The sequence below is a fragment of the Artibeus jamaicensis genome, unplaced genomic scaffold (assembly GCF_021234435.1).
Source record: "Artibeus jamaicensis isolate MK-2021 breed Jamaican fruit bat unplaced genomic scaffold, CSHL_Jam_final contig_233, whole genome shotgun sequence".
Lineage (NCBI taxonomy): Eukaryota > Metazoa > Chordata > Mammalia > Chiroptera > Phyllostomidae > Artibeus > Artibeus jamaicensis.
This window is the reverse complement of record NW_026521486.1, coordinates 54,058,026-54,072,967: the sequence shown is the minus strand read 5'-3', so window position 1 is coordinate 54,072,967 and position 14,942 is coordinate 54,058,026. Positions and strand designations below refer to the sequence as shown.

The 14,942-nt window shown below is 47.9% G+C and overlaps 2 protein-coding genes across 3 annotated transcripts; one reads left to right on the top strand and one right to left on the bottom strand.

Moving 5' to 3' along the window:
* Positions 1–179: 179 nt before the first annotated feature.
* CDK2 (cyclin dependent kinase 2) lies at positions 180–5,943 on the bottom strand. Of its 2 annotated transcripts, XM_037144165.2 has the most exons (8): positions 5,613–5,943; positions 4,834–4,911; positions 4,607–4,727; positions 3,819–3,989; positions 3,236–3,337; positions 2,202–2,345; positions 1,693–1,896; positions 180–1,398 (listed from the first exon to the last, which is right to left on the bottom strand). In XM_037144165.2, the coding sequence occupies exons 1-8, from the start codon at positions 5,726–5,728 to the stop codon at positions 1,294–1,296; spliced, it is 1,041 nt and encodes a 346-aa protein (XP_037000060.1). In that variant the 5' UTR covers positions 5,729–5,943; the 3' UTR covers positions 180–1,293. The 2 variants fall into 2 exon arrangements, with proteins under 2 accessions (XP_037000060.1, XP_037000061.1); XM_037144166.2 differs by lacking the exon at positions 2,202–2,345.
* Positions 5,944–6,516: 573 nt separating this feature from the next.
* PMEL (premelanosome protein) lies at positions 6,517–14,917 on the top strand. Its single transcript, XM_037144159.2, has 12 exons — positions 6,517–6,568; positions 6,656–6,781; positions 9,434–9,544; positions 9,700–9,846; positions 10,585–10,719; positions 11,101–11,265; positions 11,516–12,196; positions 13,173–13,289; positions 13,513–13,597; positions 13,703–13,908; positions 14,008–14,095; positions 14,667–14,917. Exons 1-12 carry the CDS (start codon positions 6,517–6,519, stop codon positions 14,806–14,808), a joined length of 2,055 nt encoding a protein of 684 aa, XP_037000054.2. The 3' UTR covers positions 14,809–14,917.
* Positions 14,918–14,942: the final 25 nt, after the last annotated feature.

Genomic DNA, 14,942 nt, shown 5'->3' with positions numbered 1-14,942 from the left:
ATTCCCACTTTGCCCACCTTCAGCACTATCCCAATTTCATCATAGAAGTCAAAGTGGAGTAGGGTGGGTCGTCCGGCAGAGATTAGGAGAAGTGGGGTCTGAAACCAATGATCAGGTACACATACTCATATTCTCTCACATCGTTCTTTCGGTAAATAAGTACACAAAAGGAGAAAAGATAAACTATAAAACTAGGAATTTTTTTTAATGAATTACAAACTAAATTACAAATAACGTTAATAGCAAGAACACTCCAGGACAAGAGGTGGGAGAAAGGAGACAATCATAAAAAGAAAAACAATACTCTCTTTTTTTTAAACATTTGCATTAGAAAACCTCAAGGTGCGCATGACAACAAATCCACCCACTCCCACTAAAAAACTACTATAACGTGAAATATAAATATAATTGTTCATTCTTTTAAAGAAATACTTCTCCCCCCATGCCCCCAATCAGTCACAGCCCTAAAAAAGTGTCAGCATTCTCAAAATTATGTCTAAACTTTACTTCCACTCCTATGGGGATGGCCTTCAGAGGTCATCTGATGTTTCTTGGCACCTGAAGAACTAAAGACCTTAACAGAAAAATTCAAACGTCTTTCATTTGCCTCTTAAGGCCGTGGTGAAGCATAATCCCTGTCCCAGAGCCTCCCAGGCACCCCTTGCCTATAGAAGAGACAGACAAGGGCAGTGGGAGCAATCATTTCTACTGCAGCCCCAAAAGGATTGCAGAGGCTGGGAGTCTTGAGACACCCAGACTGTTAGGTGAGATCAAATACTAAAACTAGGGTATAAACTTGTTGGATCTATTTTTTTAACCTAATTCTTTAAACCAGGTTTCTCCTTATGCTTTTATTTTGCTTGGATTTCAAAATTCCAATCTACTCCCCCTGCTATCAGCTGGTTTAACAAATACAGTGGCAGCAGGAGGTTTGGGGCCTCTGTTATCCCAAACACAGGAAATGATAACTGCGGGGCTTTCAGAGATGGGGATGGCAAATCCTATGTGGGGGGAGGGAAAAGAGGGTTTTTTTGTTTGTTTTTAAATACCAGCCCTCCTCAGCAATGACTATGTGGAAGGGTGGTAGAGGCTGACTTAAGTGCATCTAATACTGAAGCTTCCTTCCATTTTTTCCCTTCCATGCCCTTGTATCCCCAGAGCTGTCTGGCTAAGAGGGGAAAGTGAGTGAGTGTTAAGGCAGCCAGAAAAGATAGTGGGCGCCCACAGCCTGGGGCCAAGCCAGATCAGGCCCCCACTAGAGGAGAGGGTGAGACTGGGGGCTTGGGAAGGACATCAGAGTCGAAGGTGGGGTACTGGCTTAGTCACATCCTGGAAGAAAGGGTGAGTCAGAGCTGCCTTTGCTGAGATCCGCTTGTTGGGGTCGTAATGCAGCATTTGCTGGAGGGAGAGATGTATAATAACTTCGGTGGTGTGATGGACTAGATGGGCAGCAAGTAAGTATTCCAAGAAACGGGGAAACCAGAATTCATTTTACCCAAGGCAGACACCTCCCATTCCCCTCCTCCCCATATCTGTCCGTTTAGTTGGTAGGTACACCAACAGGGAGGCGGAAGCAGAAGCAAGGGAAACACTGAGACCTAAGGTCCAGGGTCTTATCCTTCCTTCACTCAGAAAAAGCCCTACCGTAGGGTAGTCAGTGAGAAACGGGGAGCCCACCCCCCCCACTCTCACCGATAATAAGCTCCGTCCATCTTCATCCAGAGGAGGCACAACTTTGCTAAAATCCTGCCGGGCCCACTTGGGGAAACTTGGCTTATAATCAGGCATAGATGTGACTCCCGGCCAAACCACCTCATCAGGGGTCCCCAGAGTCCGAAAGATCCGGAAGAGTTGGTCAATCTCAGAATCTCCAGGAAACAGGGCCCGGCGAGTCACCTGAAAATGGGAAAGAGGAAAGGCCAAGACCCGCACTGACGTCAGTCGAAACTGCCCACTGTACAGTGGAGGTTCCCACAGGCAGTGGAAGGTCAGTAGGGCCCCATGACTCCCTCCCCAGGGCCTTGCATGGGGTCAGTCACACAGAGCCTGAGACAATGAAGTCCCTTCATCTGTCTCCTCGCCCCCTCCTTCCTTCCCCCAACCATGGCTTTGCAGATCCCCAAGGCTGGGTGGGGCTGGGAGGGGGTGAATGTCTGGGGTGCCACTGACATGTAGCAAAGGAGGGATCCCAAGCCACTCACGGGGTGTGGGGTAGACACTGCGGTCATCCCCCCTCCTTGTGATGCAGCCACTTCTAGATAGGAGCACAGCGGGCAGAGACTGTGTCTTCCATTTCTTCTGTGTTCCCCACAGCACTTAGCATGGTGCTGGGTACACACTAGGTGCTTAACAAATATTTTTTGATGAATTGAGAGAGGAATATGGGCAATTGTAAGGTAATGCACTGGGGGATAAATGCACATTGTATATATAGACTAATGGTCTCCAAGCCCCCAGTTACAACCCAGAGAGAGGACCATAAAACATGTTACTGATTTGATTAAAAAACTCAGCCCAGCCCCTGGCTGGTGCAGCTCAGTGGATTGAGCGCTGGCCTGCAAACCACACGATCATGGTTCGATTCCCAGTCAGGGCACATGCCTAGGTTGCAGGCCAGTTCCCAGCAGGGGACTCACGAGAGGCAACCAAACATTGATATTTCTCTCCTTCTTGACTTCCCTTCCCCTCTAAAGATAAATAAATAAAATCTTAAAAAAAAAAACAAAAAACCTCAGCCCACTCCATTGTATATTAAAGGGAATGTGATTTCACATATAAATAAGATGGGCCTCAGGGATCCTTCAGTCTGAAAAGCCAGAGGTTTAGGTAGGGACAAGATATAAGTCTGCGGTTTAAAGATGTGGGTAAGCGGTATACAGGTGGCTTCATTGCATTCCTCACAACCTATAATAAGGTCTCCAGGGCAAATGAAGCACTAAATGGGACTCATTTTACCAAATATATGCAGCCTAAAGATAAAGCAGCTGCAGAAATGATTTTGCTCAATTTGGGGATAAGAGATGTATAAGGATGATGAGGCTACTTGAGAATAACCTAACACTGTGGTTGACATCAGGGACAACAGCCCTGTCCTTTCTCCACCACCCCCATAGGTGCTACTGTAGAGAAAGAACCCTGTGATAATAGAAGGGCCATGGGTATGAGCCAAGAAAGTTCTGTTGTTCTTAAATGTGGGGAGGACTGGGCTGGGTGGAACTCAGGCATGCCTCTGTACCATCTCAGCAAAGATGCAGCCCAGGCTCCAGATGTCCACAGCTGTGGAGTAGTATTTGCAGCCCAGAAGGATTTCAGGTGCTCGGTACCACAGGGTAACCACCTGGGGACAAAAATAGGAAGGGGGAGAGGTGGTGTATGGAGCACAGAGATTCCCACATCTCAGCTCCCCAGCACTACTCTCTGCCTCTTAACTAGCAGCTTCTTTCCCTCCATCCTTACCTTCCCTCTGATTTCCCCTAAGTAAAATGACTGCATACAACTTCTCAGCCCAGAATGAACCTAGCCCATGACTATGGGACCTCAATTTCTGAACCCCCAACTAGTGACCTTCATAGAAAACCTGAGACAAGTGCTCATAATTTTAATGGTATGCCCTCCAGCTTTCCTAACTTGGTAGCTATCAAAGCCCAGTTAGCCCTGTAGTACGAACTCCGTGCACACTCTAAGACCTCTTGAGGTGTCAGAAGTACTCCCCAATTACCAAGAGAAAAACTGCTGTCCAAATATAGTCAGTAACTTTGTGAATATCCTAATTAACACCTCCCAGGAAGTTCAGGGAAGAAATGCAGAGAGGGACTGACCTCATGGGTGTAGGTACGAACAGGAACTCCAAAGGCTCTGGCTAGTCCAAAGTCTGCTAGCTTGATGGCCCCCTCTGCATTGATAAGCAGATTCTGAGGTTTGAGGTCTCGGTGCAGGACCCGATGAGAATGGCAGAAAGCTAGGCCCTGGAGCAGCTGGAACAGGTAGCTCTGACAATGGCAAGAGACAGGACAGTGTTTATCACCTCCGAAGCTCTACTTTACTATGTTAGATTACAATTACAAGTTTATAAGCTATTTCTCTCATTGGACTCTCAGCCTGGTGAGGACAGGATCCAGGTCTTAACTCAGTTTTGCATCCCTTTTCCATATTCTACGCTAGCACACCGAAGGTGTTCAGTAAATGTGTATTGAATAAATATCTGTTGATAGATTGAAAGTAACTTGGGGAGTAAAAAAATCCAGCCCTAAAACAGACAATAGAGATTCACTGGCTATTTCTCCCACCAAACAGGTAAAAGGACTTTTTTGTAGGAATGTACCAAGTGCTCTCAAGTCCCATTGATCTGAGTTTCATCTGACCTTCTCTACCTGAACTGTTATGTTGACTTACTAGAGTTCCAACTTCTTTGATTCTTCTGTCCAGCCCTAGGGTTAATAAGCATAATAAGCAGTGAAAGAGCCACAAAAGAAAAGGGGGGATGGTTCATGTATGTAGGGGGATGAGGGCTGGGAAGGAAACCAAGATCATCACTCAGTCTGATTTGCCTGCCCTGAGTCCCTGCCTCACGACATGCCGATGTTGGAGAAGAGTTGAAAAGGATTACCTTGATGAGGGGAAGAGGAATGCCAGTAAGAGCAGAGGCATCCATGAATTTCTTGAGATCTTGATGCAGAAACTCAAAAACCAGGTAGAGTTTGTTTTCTGTGTGGATGACATCCAGCAGCCTAGGAAAGTAAGGTCCATGAATGGAGGTGAGGGGGAGAAATGGTAGACTACACAGACAGAAGGCATTCTCCTTCACTGTCAACCATCTTCCAGACACATACTCACTTGACAATATTAGGGTGGTTAAGCTCCTTAAGCAGAGAGATCTCTCGAATAGCAGTACTGGGTACACCCTCTGTCTCACTTGGAGAGATTGGGAAAAGAGAGATGGGAATGTGATTACAAATATCCCTTTTTCTCCAGCCCAGGCATTCTTTTTTTCCCCACGGAGACACCACCCCAGCCTCTCCTAGGAAATTGAAAGAAAATAAGGGTGCTATAGGAATTCATTCATGGGTGGACAGACTGGCTTTTGGACATATTAAGGTCAATTTTTTCCTCCCGAAGGTAACTAAGTTAGGCTTCCTGGTGAAGAGGGAAAGAAAGTAACAGGGAAAGAAAAAAAAAAAAAGGCGTAGCAGTACCCAGCCTCCCTAGAAGGGCCAGTGAGGTTCAACTGCCATTCTTTTGAAAGGGAGAGAATTCGAAGATGAGGGTGGGGCTGGAGTAGGAGGGCTCTTTAGTCAGAAAGGTGCTCTTCACCAGTTCCCACAAAACTCAACTTCACGAAGAGCACTGGACCCCATTTCAGAGCCCCCCCCCCTCCTGACTGCTCATTTGGGGGCATCACTAGGCTTTGGGGAGCAAGTTTCCCACGGATTCAACACTACCCTATATAATGAGGGAAACCCTCTACGGTCCCTCCAACCCACTTCCCCACCTCAAAAGAAGTCCCTCCCTGCTACCTTCCGGTCCCTGGACTGCTACCCGCCTGTTAGGGTGGGGGCGGGGGGCACTCAGGGAGCTCCCAAGTACAGAGGAGTCCCCGTAAAGAGGCCACTCACGTGTCCAGGCGGATTTTTTTAAGCGCCACCACTTCTCCAGTCAGCTTGTTTTTGGCTTTGTACACAACTCCGTATGTGCCCTCCCCGATCTTTTCCACTTTTTGGAAGTTCTCCATGAAGCGCTAGCGAGTCAGGGCAGCCGGCCCTGGAGGGGGCCTGGGAACCCTGCAGAAAGCGGGCCCGGTTCTCGGGGGCGGAGGAAGGGGAAACAGGGCCCGGCACCACGGCCTCAGGTCCGGATGGAATGCAGTCTTAACCCCTCGCTCTTGTCAATTTGTCCAACTTGAAACAATGTTGCCGCCTCCCCCAGCAGTTCCCTGCCACCACCGGAGGCCCCTCCTCTCCTTCCCGCGTTTCCCCGACTCCGCCCCCAGTCCTTTCTATTGGTCAACGTCAGAGCCGGAGAGGCGAACCCCGCGCCCCTCGCAGCAAGTCATTCAGCCCCGCGCAGTTCAGTTCTGAGAGGCCTTAAGTTTAAGATAAGTTTCTACCTAGGTGGGGAGGCTGAACATCTCTTTCCAAACACCTGATTCGGGCTCGAATTTCCCACCTGTATCCTGAGTTTGTAGGGATTTCCTGATCTCACCGTTTTCACAACCCTTAGGGAAAATGTATATCGATCTGAGTTTAAATTCCACACGGTCTGCGGGGCCTCCTTTGAAAAGCAGGAAGCTAGGAATCTCATTGTAAAAGTTTCCTGGGCTTCGGAGGAGTAGTTGCCTCAGCCTCTCAGCCTACCTCGATACTGACTCTGTTTTTGGAGGCAGTGTCTCCGTTTCTGTCTTTTTGAGACGTTCCTGGTTTGACTCAAACAACAGATTGATTTTTCTCTCCCATGATGAATTAATTGTGTGTGTCGGGTACGTGTTTTGTAGCTGCCCTTAAGTCAATTCTTTCAGTCAAGATGAGAATGACTCAGTCAGTATCTTGGGACCAGGATCCCTTGTCAGTTGTGCGTTTGTCCAGTCCTGCTGTCCCTCCCAGCCCTCCCCTGGAGGGAATGGGGGAAGGGCTATGCAAATGAGCACCCCTTTCTTATATAGGGGCTTGTCCCTGCCCATCCAGTGCCTTTGGTTGCTGGAAGGAAGACAAGACGGGTATGGGGCCCCCAAAATGCTTTCTCCATGTGGCTGTGATGGGTGCTCTTCTGGCTGTAGGGACCACAGAAGGTGAGTGTGGGAGGTGTCGATATGGATAAGCGTGAGTTTGGGTTTGCACACCTGCTCTGTTTTTTCCCCTCCCAATGGGAGATACCAGCAACACTTCAGGCTTCTCTCACCCACTTGATTTAGTGAGGACATGGGCATCTGAACTCCCTCCCCACATGGAGATTTGGGACTGAACCTGAAAACAATCCCTTTTGCTTGGAAGGGCAAGAGGATGGTGGGTCCTCCTGGCCATAATTCTGAGACTTCCTGTGCAGTGAGCTGGAGTAGGGGCTCCAAGGGGGTGAAATGAGTGGGAGGCTCTTTTAGACGATGTCCCAGGCACTTGAGATAGGGTCTTTAAAGTGAGGAGTAAGAGAATGTGGTATCGTATAGAAAGGGTAAGGAGGCACCACCTCCCCTCTTTGGGGTGGGGATGGGTGAACACAGGACTGGCTTTTTTCCTGGGGCCTGAAAGTCAGGCAGAGGGGTCTCAGCTGAGCATCACATGAAAGGGCTCTGGGGGATTGGGACCTCGTGACAGGAGCAGGGGGTGGGGGTGAGGGGTGGTGAGAGGGTCTGGAATGTCCCGTGCTGCTCTGAGGAGGGAGGGTTGGGAATGAAGGAAGAATGGTGCATCTTATGATTCTCTTGCTCTAGTGATGGGATGCTAATGAAATGATTCCAGATCCTCCCCCAGCAGAATTAACTAGGTTTCCAGTACAAATTAGAAATGGAGTGAGGATAGTTTCTGCTGTGCTGAAATTATATACGTCATATCCCAGTGTCCTCTTTCTTGTTCTAGATCCCTGGTTTCACAGACTTTGAGAAAATTCTTTTGATTTGACTTTCCTCATTCATGCAGCTGTTTTAAATCTTTTCCTTTTACTGTGTTCCTTAGTGTATTCTGGAATAATTCTGTTCATACTTGTCTACTGGAGGCTCTTAAAAGACTGTGCTTACTTTATGGATTCTGATTTTTTTATATCATAAGAAGCATTTTTAAAGATTTTATTTATTTATTTATTTATTTATTTTAATTTATTTTATTTATTTATATTTAGAGAGGAAGGGAAGGAGAGAGGGAGAGAAATATCAATGTATGGTTGCCTCTCGGGAGTCCCCTGCTGGGAACTGGCCTGCAACCCAGGCATGTGCCCTTGACTGGGAATTGAACCGCAATCCTGTGGTTCGCAGGCCAGCGCTCAATCCACTGAGCTACACCAGCCAGGGCAAAAAGCTATTTTTAGATATTAATGAAATTTTATATGGATTGGGTTTGATAATTTTGTCTAGTGTGAAATAATGCTTATTCAATAAAATATTCATTTTTTAAACAGATACATACTGAATTTGTAGGGTTAAAATAACAAGATGTCTGGGATTCATTTTTAAAGACTTTAGCTAAAATAAATAAATAAATAAATAAATAAATAAATAAATAAATAAATACTTTAGCTAAGAACAAACAGAAGACTTGACCTGGGGTGGTGAACACTAATATAACACACAGATGATATATTATAGAATTGTACACCTGAAACCTATATAATTTTATTAACCAATGTCACCCCAATAAATTCGATAAAAATAAAAGATTTAAAAACAACAAAAATTCAAACAACAATAACAAAGTATAGAAAAAGAAAATATGCCTAAACATTGATAGCTATGCCTCAACACTGGTTGAGGCATATAACGATCCTTCATATCCCTTTTTCTCAGACGACTCTCAGTCAGTTGCAATAATTTTGTCTGCTCTGTCCCCAAAGGCAACCTCTGCCTACCTCTGATCCATCCTCCTCATTGCTTATTATAGTGATCTTTCTAAAACACAAATCTGCTCACTTTCAAAACATTCTGAAGCATGAATTTTATGTATGAATTATAGCTCAACAAGAGAAACAAAATCTGAGGTGGCCTTGCCTACAGGGTAAAGGCCAAACTCCTTTGCCTGGTCCTCAGAGCCTCCAAGCCGTCTTTTTGGCCTCATCTATTAGTGTGCATCGACCACATTGCAAGTAGTCCCCTCTCATGTCATGTGCTTCCATGCCTCCATGAATGCATCTACTCATGTTAGGCCTTCTGCCTGGAGTGCTTGCTCTATCCCACAGGTCAACTCCTCATTGAAGTCTTTCCTAATCTGCCAGAGTGGAACTAATCTGTTTAGTCTGTCATTTTTATTTTTTAATATTAAAAAAGATTTTATTTACTTATTTTTAGAGAGCGTAAGGAAGGGAGAAAGAGAGGGAGAGAAACATCAATGTGTGGTTGCCTCCTGCATTCCTCCTACTGGGGACCTGGCCTGCAACCCAGGCATGTGCCCTGACTGGGAATGGAACCAGCGACGCTTTGGTCTGCAGGCCGACACTCAACCCACTGAGCCAGTCTGTCATTTTGTTGCACTTCATGCATATCTGCTATAGCTCATATTAAACAGTGCCTTGAATAGTAATAATTTATGTATATGTGTATTTCCTATACTTTATCTTGAATCCCTTCAGGTTCATGTCTTATTTGCCTCTTAAGTCTTTTGTACCTAGCATCGTGCCTGGTACACAGTGGGTATCCAGTAAATTAAAATGCACTTCAAATGTGTGAATGAGTGGGACAGTATTATCACCTGAGAAAAGACAGAGTGAGGATCCTAGGGCCCTCATAGAACCTTCCTTTTAGGATCCAGAGACCTGGATTGGCTTGGTGTCTCAAGGCAGCTCAATACTAAAGCTTGGAACAAGCAGCTGTATCCAGAGTGGACAGAAATCCGGGGAGCTGACTGCTGGAGAGGTGAGAACTTGGCAAATTCTGGGGAGGACATGATGGGAATACGATGGGGAGAGGAGCAAGAACTGGGTTGAACGTATTTGGGGAAGAGAAGAAAGGGAAAGGTATATAGGGAGGGGAGGCCAAGGAGTCCTAACTAATGCGAAAACCCTTTCCAGGTGGCCAGGTATCCCTGAAGGTCAGTAATGATGGGCCTACACTGGTTGGGGCAAATACCTCCTTCTCCATCTCCCTGCACTTCCCTGAAAGCCAAAAGGTGCTGCCGAATGGGCAGGTCATCTGGGCCAACAACACCATCATTAATGGTGAGTACCTCTCTATTCCAGGCCTTCATCCCTAGGGCTCAGATTCAACTCAGGGAATGCCCATTTCCCCTTTTACTTTTTTAAAAACAAATTATATATATATATATATAATTTTATATATATATATAAAATTTGTTTTTGTATATATATATACATATATATATATATATGGCATATTCATTGTAGAAACACTAGAAAACATAAATAAAAAAAGGAAAAATTATAATTCCCCAAAGGAGGGATAAAAGGCCCAGTGGACCTAGAAGTTGGATGGACTTAGATTTAAACTTGTTACTGGTATGTGACCCTGGGCAAAGTACTTAACTGTTTTGTGCTTCCATTCCCATATCCATAGAATGGGATGACACCTACTGCAAAAGGTGGTTGTGAGGACTAAAATGTGATAATATGTAAAGAATTTAGTTGCAAGGCCTGTCCTAGCCTATAGTAAAGGCTCAATAAATGTTAGCTGGTGTTGCTATTTTTATCCCACTAGCTAGAGCAAATCTCTCTCAACATTTTGATATATGGCCTTCCAATTTCTTTCCTAGGTGAGTATACACATATGAATCTTTAATTGTAGTTTCCATTCTTCCTACTGCCACCCCAAATGGATTATGCTAAGGGGAATATACTTTGCAGCTGGGTAGTATTCCCAGAGCCCCTGAGAGCCATTGTTAGGGGTTCTGGTGTACAGAAAGGAATGCCAGGGTTTGACAGTGACTCTCTACCTTTCAGGGAGCCAGGTGTGGGGAGGACAGCCAGTGTATCCCCAGGAACCCGATGATGCCTGCATCTTCCCTGATGGGAGGGCCTGCCCATCTGGCCCGTGGTCTCGGAGGAGAAAATTTGTTTATATCTGGAAGACCGGCGGTGAGGGACTCCCTGCTCTGGCCTGTCATCTACTCTTGGCTTTACCTCTTCCTACCTGGTCTTTCCTTTTGGTTCTACCTTTTGAGCTCTATGAGTTTCCCTGATCATTTTCCCTGTGGCTCCTTCCTTGTCCCCAGAACCTAACCCCCTCCCTCTCTAGTATAGTTCTTTCTGGGAGCCCCTCCCCAGTTTTAGTCCCATTCCATGCAACCATGCATTAAGACTCGTTTCCTGGCCCCCATATCACAGCCTTCCAAATATCATCTAAAACTACCACCCTAAATACACCTCCTGACCTTCCTTCTCTGGTGCCGTCTTTAATCAGTCTTCTTGGACCAGTAACCCCCACCCCTTCTCTGCTTTTCTTTCCAAAAACCTCAGGCCAATACTGGCAAGTTCTAGGGGGCCCTGTGTCTGGGCTGAGCATTGGGACAGACACAGCAGCACTGGGCACACACACCATGGAAGTAACTGTCTACCACCGCCGCCGGGAGTCTGAGAGCTACGTGCCCCTTGCTCACTCCCGCTCAGCCTTCACCATTACCGGTAAGGATGTAGGTAGGGGCAGGGCCAGTTCTAGGGTGGGAGAAGAAGGTGGAGAGGCTTGGCCGGACTGGAAGGGGAAAGGGGAAATGGTGTGTAACCTTAAAGGGGCAGAACCGGGAAAACCTGGGTAGAGGAATCTGGGGCTTGGAGCCAGGGTAGAGATAACCAGTTAGCTTGGAGGAGGATGTGGCTGTGAAAGGAGAAGCTGTGGCCCAGGTATGGCTCTCACCTTTTCTGGTTCCAATCCCAGACCAGGTGCCCTTCTCCGTGAGCGTGTCGCAGCTGCAGGCCTTGGATGGAGGGAACAAGCACTTCCTGAGAAATCAACCTCTGGTCTTTGCGCTCCAGCTCCATGACCCCAGTGGCTATTTGTCTGGTGCTGACCTCTCTTACACCTGGGACTTTGGAGACAGTACTGGGACCTTGATCTCTCGGGCACTTGTGGTCACTCACACTTACCTAGAGTCTGGCCCAGTCACTGCCCGGGTGGTGCTTCAGGCTGCCATTCCTCTCATCTCCTGTGGCTCCTCTCCAGTTCCAGGCACCACAGATGGGTATGTGCCCACCGAAGAGGCCCCTGGCACCACAGCTGGGTTAGTGCCTACAGCAGAGGTTGTAGGCACTACACCTGGTCAGGTGCAAACTGAAGAGCCCTCTGGAACCACAGCTCTGCAGGTGCCAACCACAGAGGTTGTAGATACTACACCTGTGCAAGTACCAACTGCAGAGGGAACAGGGACCACACTTGCAGAGATGCCAACTGCACAGGCTGTAGGTACTACCCCTGAGGTATTAACTGCAGAGCCCTCTGAAACCACAGCTGTACAGGTAACAACTGCAGAGTTGGTGGAGACCACAGCGGGGGAAGTACCCACACCTGAGCCCGAGGTTCCAGATGCCAGCCCACTCATGCCTACAGAAGGTCCTACAGGTAAGAGGGCCAGCATGAAGGAGATTTATTGAGCTGGGGCATTTGCTACTCAGAACTGAAAGACTTACCCTGGCCAGAGATGTTACCCAATCCTTTGCTTAGCAATGGGGCCTCCTCAGAGCCCTCACTGGTTTTAAAGCCCTCAAGACCCTCTTAATAACATGGGATAGATGTGGAGTTCAGGAAGTCAAGGCCTTTGCCGAGGACCTAGGGAGAGAGCTGGTTGCTTCTCTATCCCTCAGGAGAGTGGTGCCCTGAGGGGCAGGCCAGGGAACAGACTGTGGTCATTTACATAATATTTATTATCTCACTTTCTGTTTGCATAGACATCTTTTCCAGATTCCAACACCACTTCCCACCCCTGGGTTCTCTTCCCAAAGCCAGCCAGCCTGGAATTATGGTAGGATCACTGAAAAGGGAAGAGCGGTGACACTTACATGAGTTAATACACGTTGAGTGTCTAGCCCAGGGCCTGACGCAGTGTCGGGTTTGATAAACATTTGTGATTTTTTAAGTTATTTTTTAAAAAATTTATTTTCAAAAAAGATTTTTATTTACTTCTAGAGAGAATGGTAGGGAGAGCAAGAGAGGGTGAGAAACATTAGCGTGTGGTGGCCTCTCATGTATCCCCCACCTGAGGTCTCAGGCCTGCAACCCAGGCACGTACCCTGACTGGGAATCCAGCCTGTAGCCTTTTGGTTAGCAGGCTAGCACTCAATCCATTGAGCCACACCAGCCAGAACAACATTTGTGGTTTTTTAAAACTCCAGCTGCGTCCCTCTCTGTGTGACTCTGGGGCAGCCATTTCTCCTTCAGGGCCTCAGTTTCCTTATCTATAAAATGAGACTTCCAGGCCTTGTGTGATTCCAAACCTGGATCCAGTAGCTCTGGCTCGACCTGGGAACATGCCTGCTTGGCCTGTTTCCAAGTAAGTCATTGGTCTATTGACTTTGCCTCTTCAATCCTCCCCTGCCAGGCTCCCAGAGCCCCCTGCTAGATGGCACAGCCACCGTAATCCTGGTGAAGAGACAGGTCCCTTTGGATTGTGTGCTGTATCGATACGGCTCCTTTTCCCTCACCCTGGACATTGTCCGTGAGTTCTGCCTACTGTGGGGGCTGGCGGAGTGGGGTGTGTGCTGCCTCAGGCTGCAAGTGGAAGCACACTGTGGAAGGAGTTACTCACCTGGGCAAGAATACCCCAATCCCATTTGAAAACTTGGGGATGGCACTCGGGAAGCAGCCAAGGGATTTCCTGTCTGGGCTTTTGGGGAATCTGGCTAGAGGAATCCCAGACATAAAACCTTGCAACTTTGCAGAGGGTATTGAAAGTGCTGAGATCCTGCAGGCTGTGCCATCCGGTGAAGGGGATGCATTTGAGCTGACTGTGTCTTGTCAAGGCGGGTGAGTGTCCCAGTAGTGGTCCTGAGAACTCCTGGGTTGACCATTAACCTGTTCTCTGGTGTGTAGTGTTCATTCCCAGCCCCCCTGACACGACACCTCTCCCAGGCTGCCCGAGGAAGCCTGTATGGACATATCATCACCAGGGTGCCAGCCCCCTGCCCAGCGGCTGTGTCAGCCTGTGCCACCCAGCCCAACCTGCCAGCTGGTTCTGTACCAGGTACTGGAGGGCGGCTCAGGGACCTACTGCCTCAATGTGTCTTTGGCTGATGCCAACAGCCTGGCAATGGTCAGCACCCAGCTTGTCATGCCTGGTAGGTACTTAGACAACAGCAGGGATGAAGTCAGGGAGTGGGCAGAGGCTATCTGGCAGGGAGCAGACACTGAAGCAGGGCCTGGGATTCTACTCACAGGTCAAGAAGCAGGCCTTGGGCAGGCTCCCTTGTTTGTGGGCGTCTTGTTGGCATTGATGGCTATGGTGCTTGCATCTGTAATATACAGGTGAGGACCCCACCACCCAGCACCTACCCCCTCATTCCTTATTACCACCACTCACTCTTCCTCAAGGGAAGAAGGAACCACTACTTCTGAGGAAGTACAATGTCCAGGAAAAAGCCCAGACTGGGAAGTTAAACAAGCGTGGGCTGCAGTGTTGCTGGTGGGATGTCGGGGAAGTAGCTTAACTTTTCTGAGTCTGGGAAAAGTAAGAAAATTATAGCCGTCCTGTCAGGATTACAGTTAGTGTGGCTAAAGTGCCTAGTTCTGAAGCAAGAATGGGATAATGGATGATACTGATGACTACTGTCGGCCACATCGAAAGTAGAGGATGTCGGGTGATTGCAGAAAGGGCTGATCCCCTGGCCTGGAGTCCTCGAAACAGGGAAGCTCATCTGGGAACGGGGAATGGACAGAGGTTACCACAGAAACGAGAGGATGAACCCAGTCAGTGAGAAGGGGGAGGAGCTAGGATCGAGTCCAGGTAAACCTGGCACATGGGTGTGTCCTTTGCAGAAGTACCAACAGGCTGCCGCTATCCATTGCTAACCAGTTTCCCTTTGTCCCCCAATATCAGGCGCAGACTTAAGAAGCAGGGCTCTACCGTCTCCCTCCCCCAGCTGCCACACAGTAGCACCCACTGGCTGCGTCTGCCCCGGGTCTTCCACTCTTACTCCGTTGGTGAGAGCAGCCCCCTCCTCAGCGGAGAGCAGGTCTGAGCCCTCTCCTGTGATACCACGATTTATCCAGGGTGGCTGGCAATGCCTACCTTTTCCCCAGTCTCCACTGGGAGATTACCATTACCTGAAATAAATACTCAAAACCTGATGCTGTTTTTTCTTGCTTCTTGGGA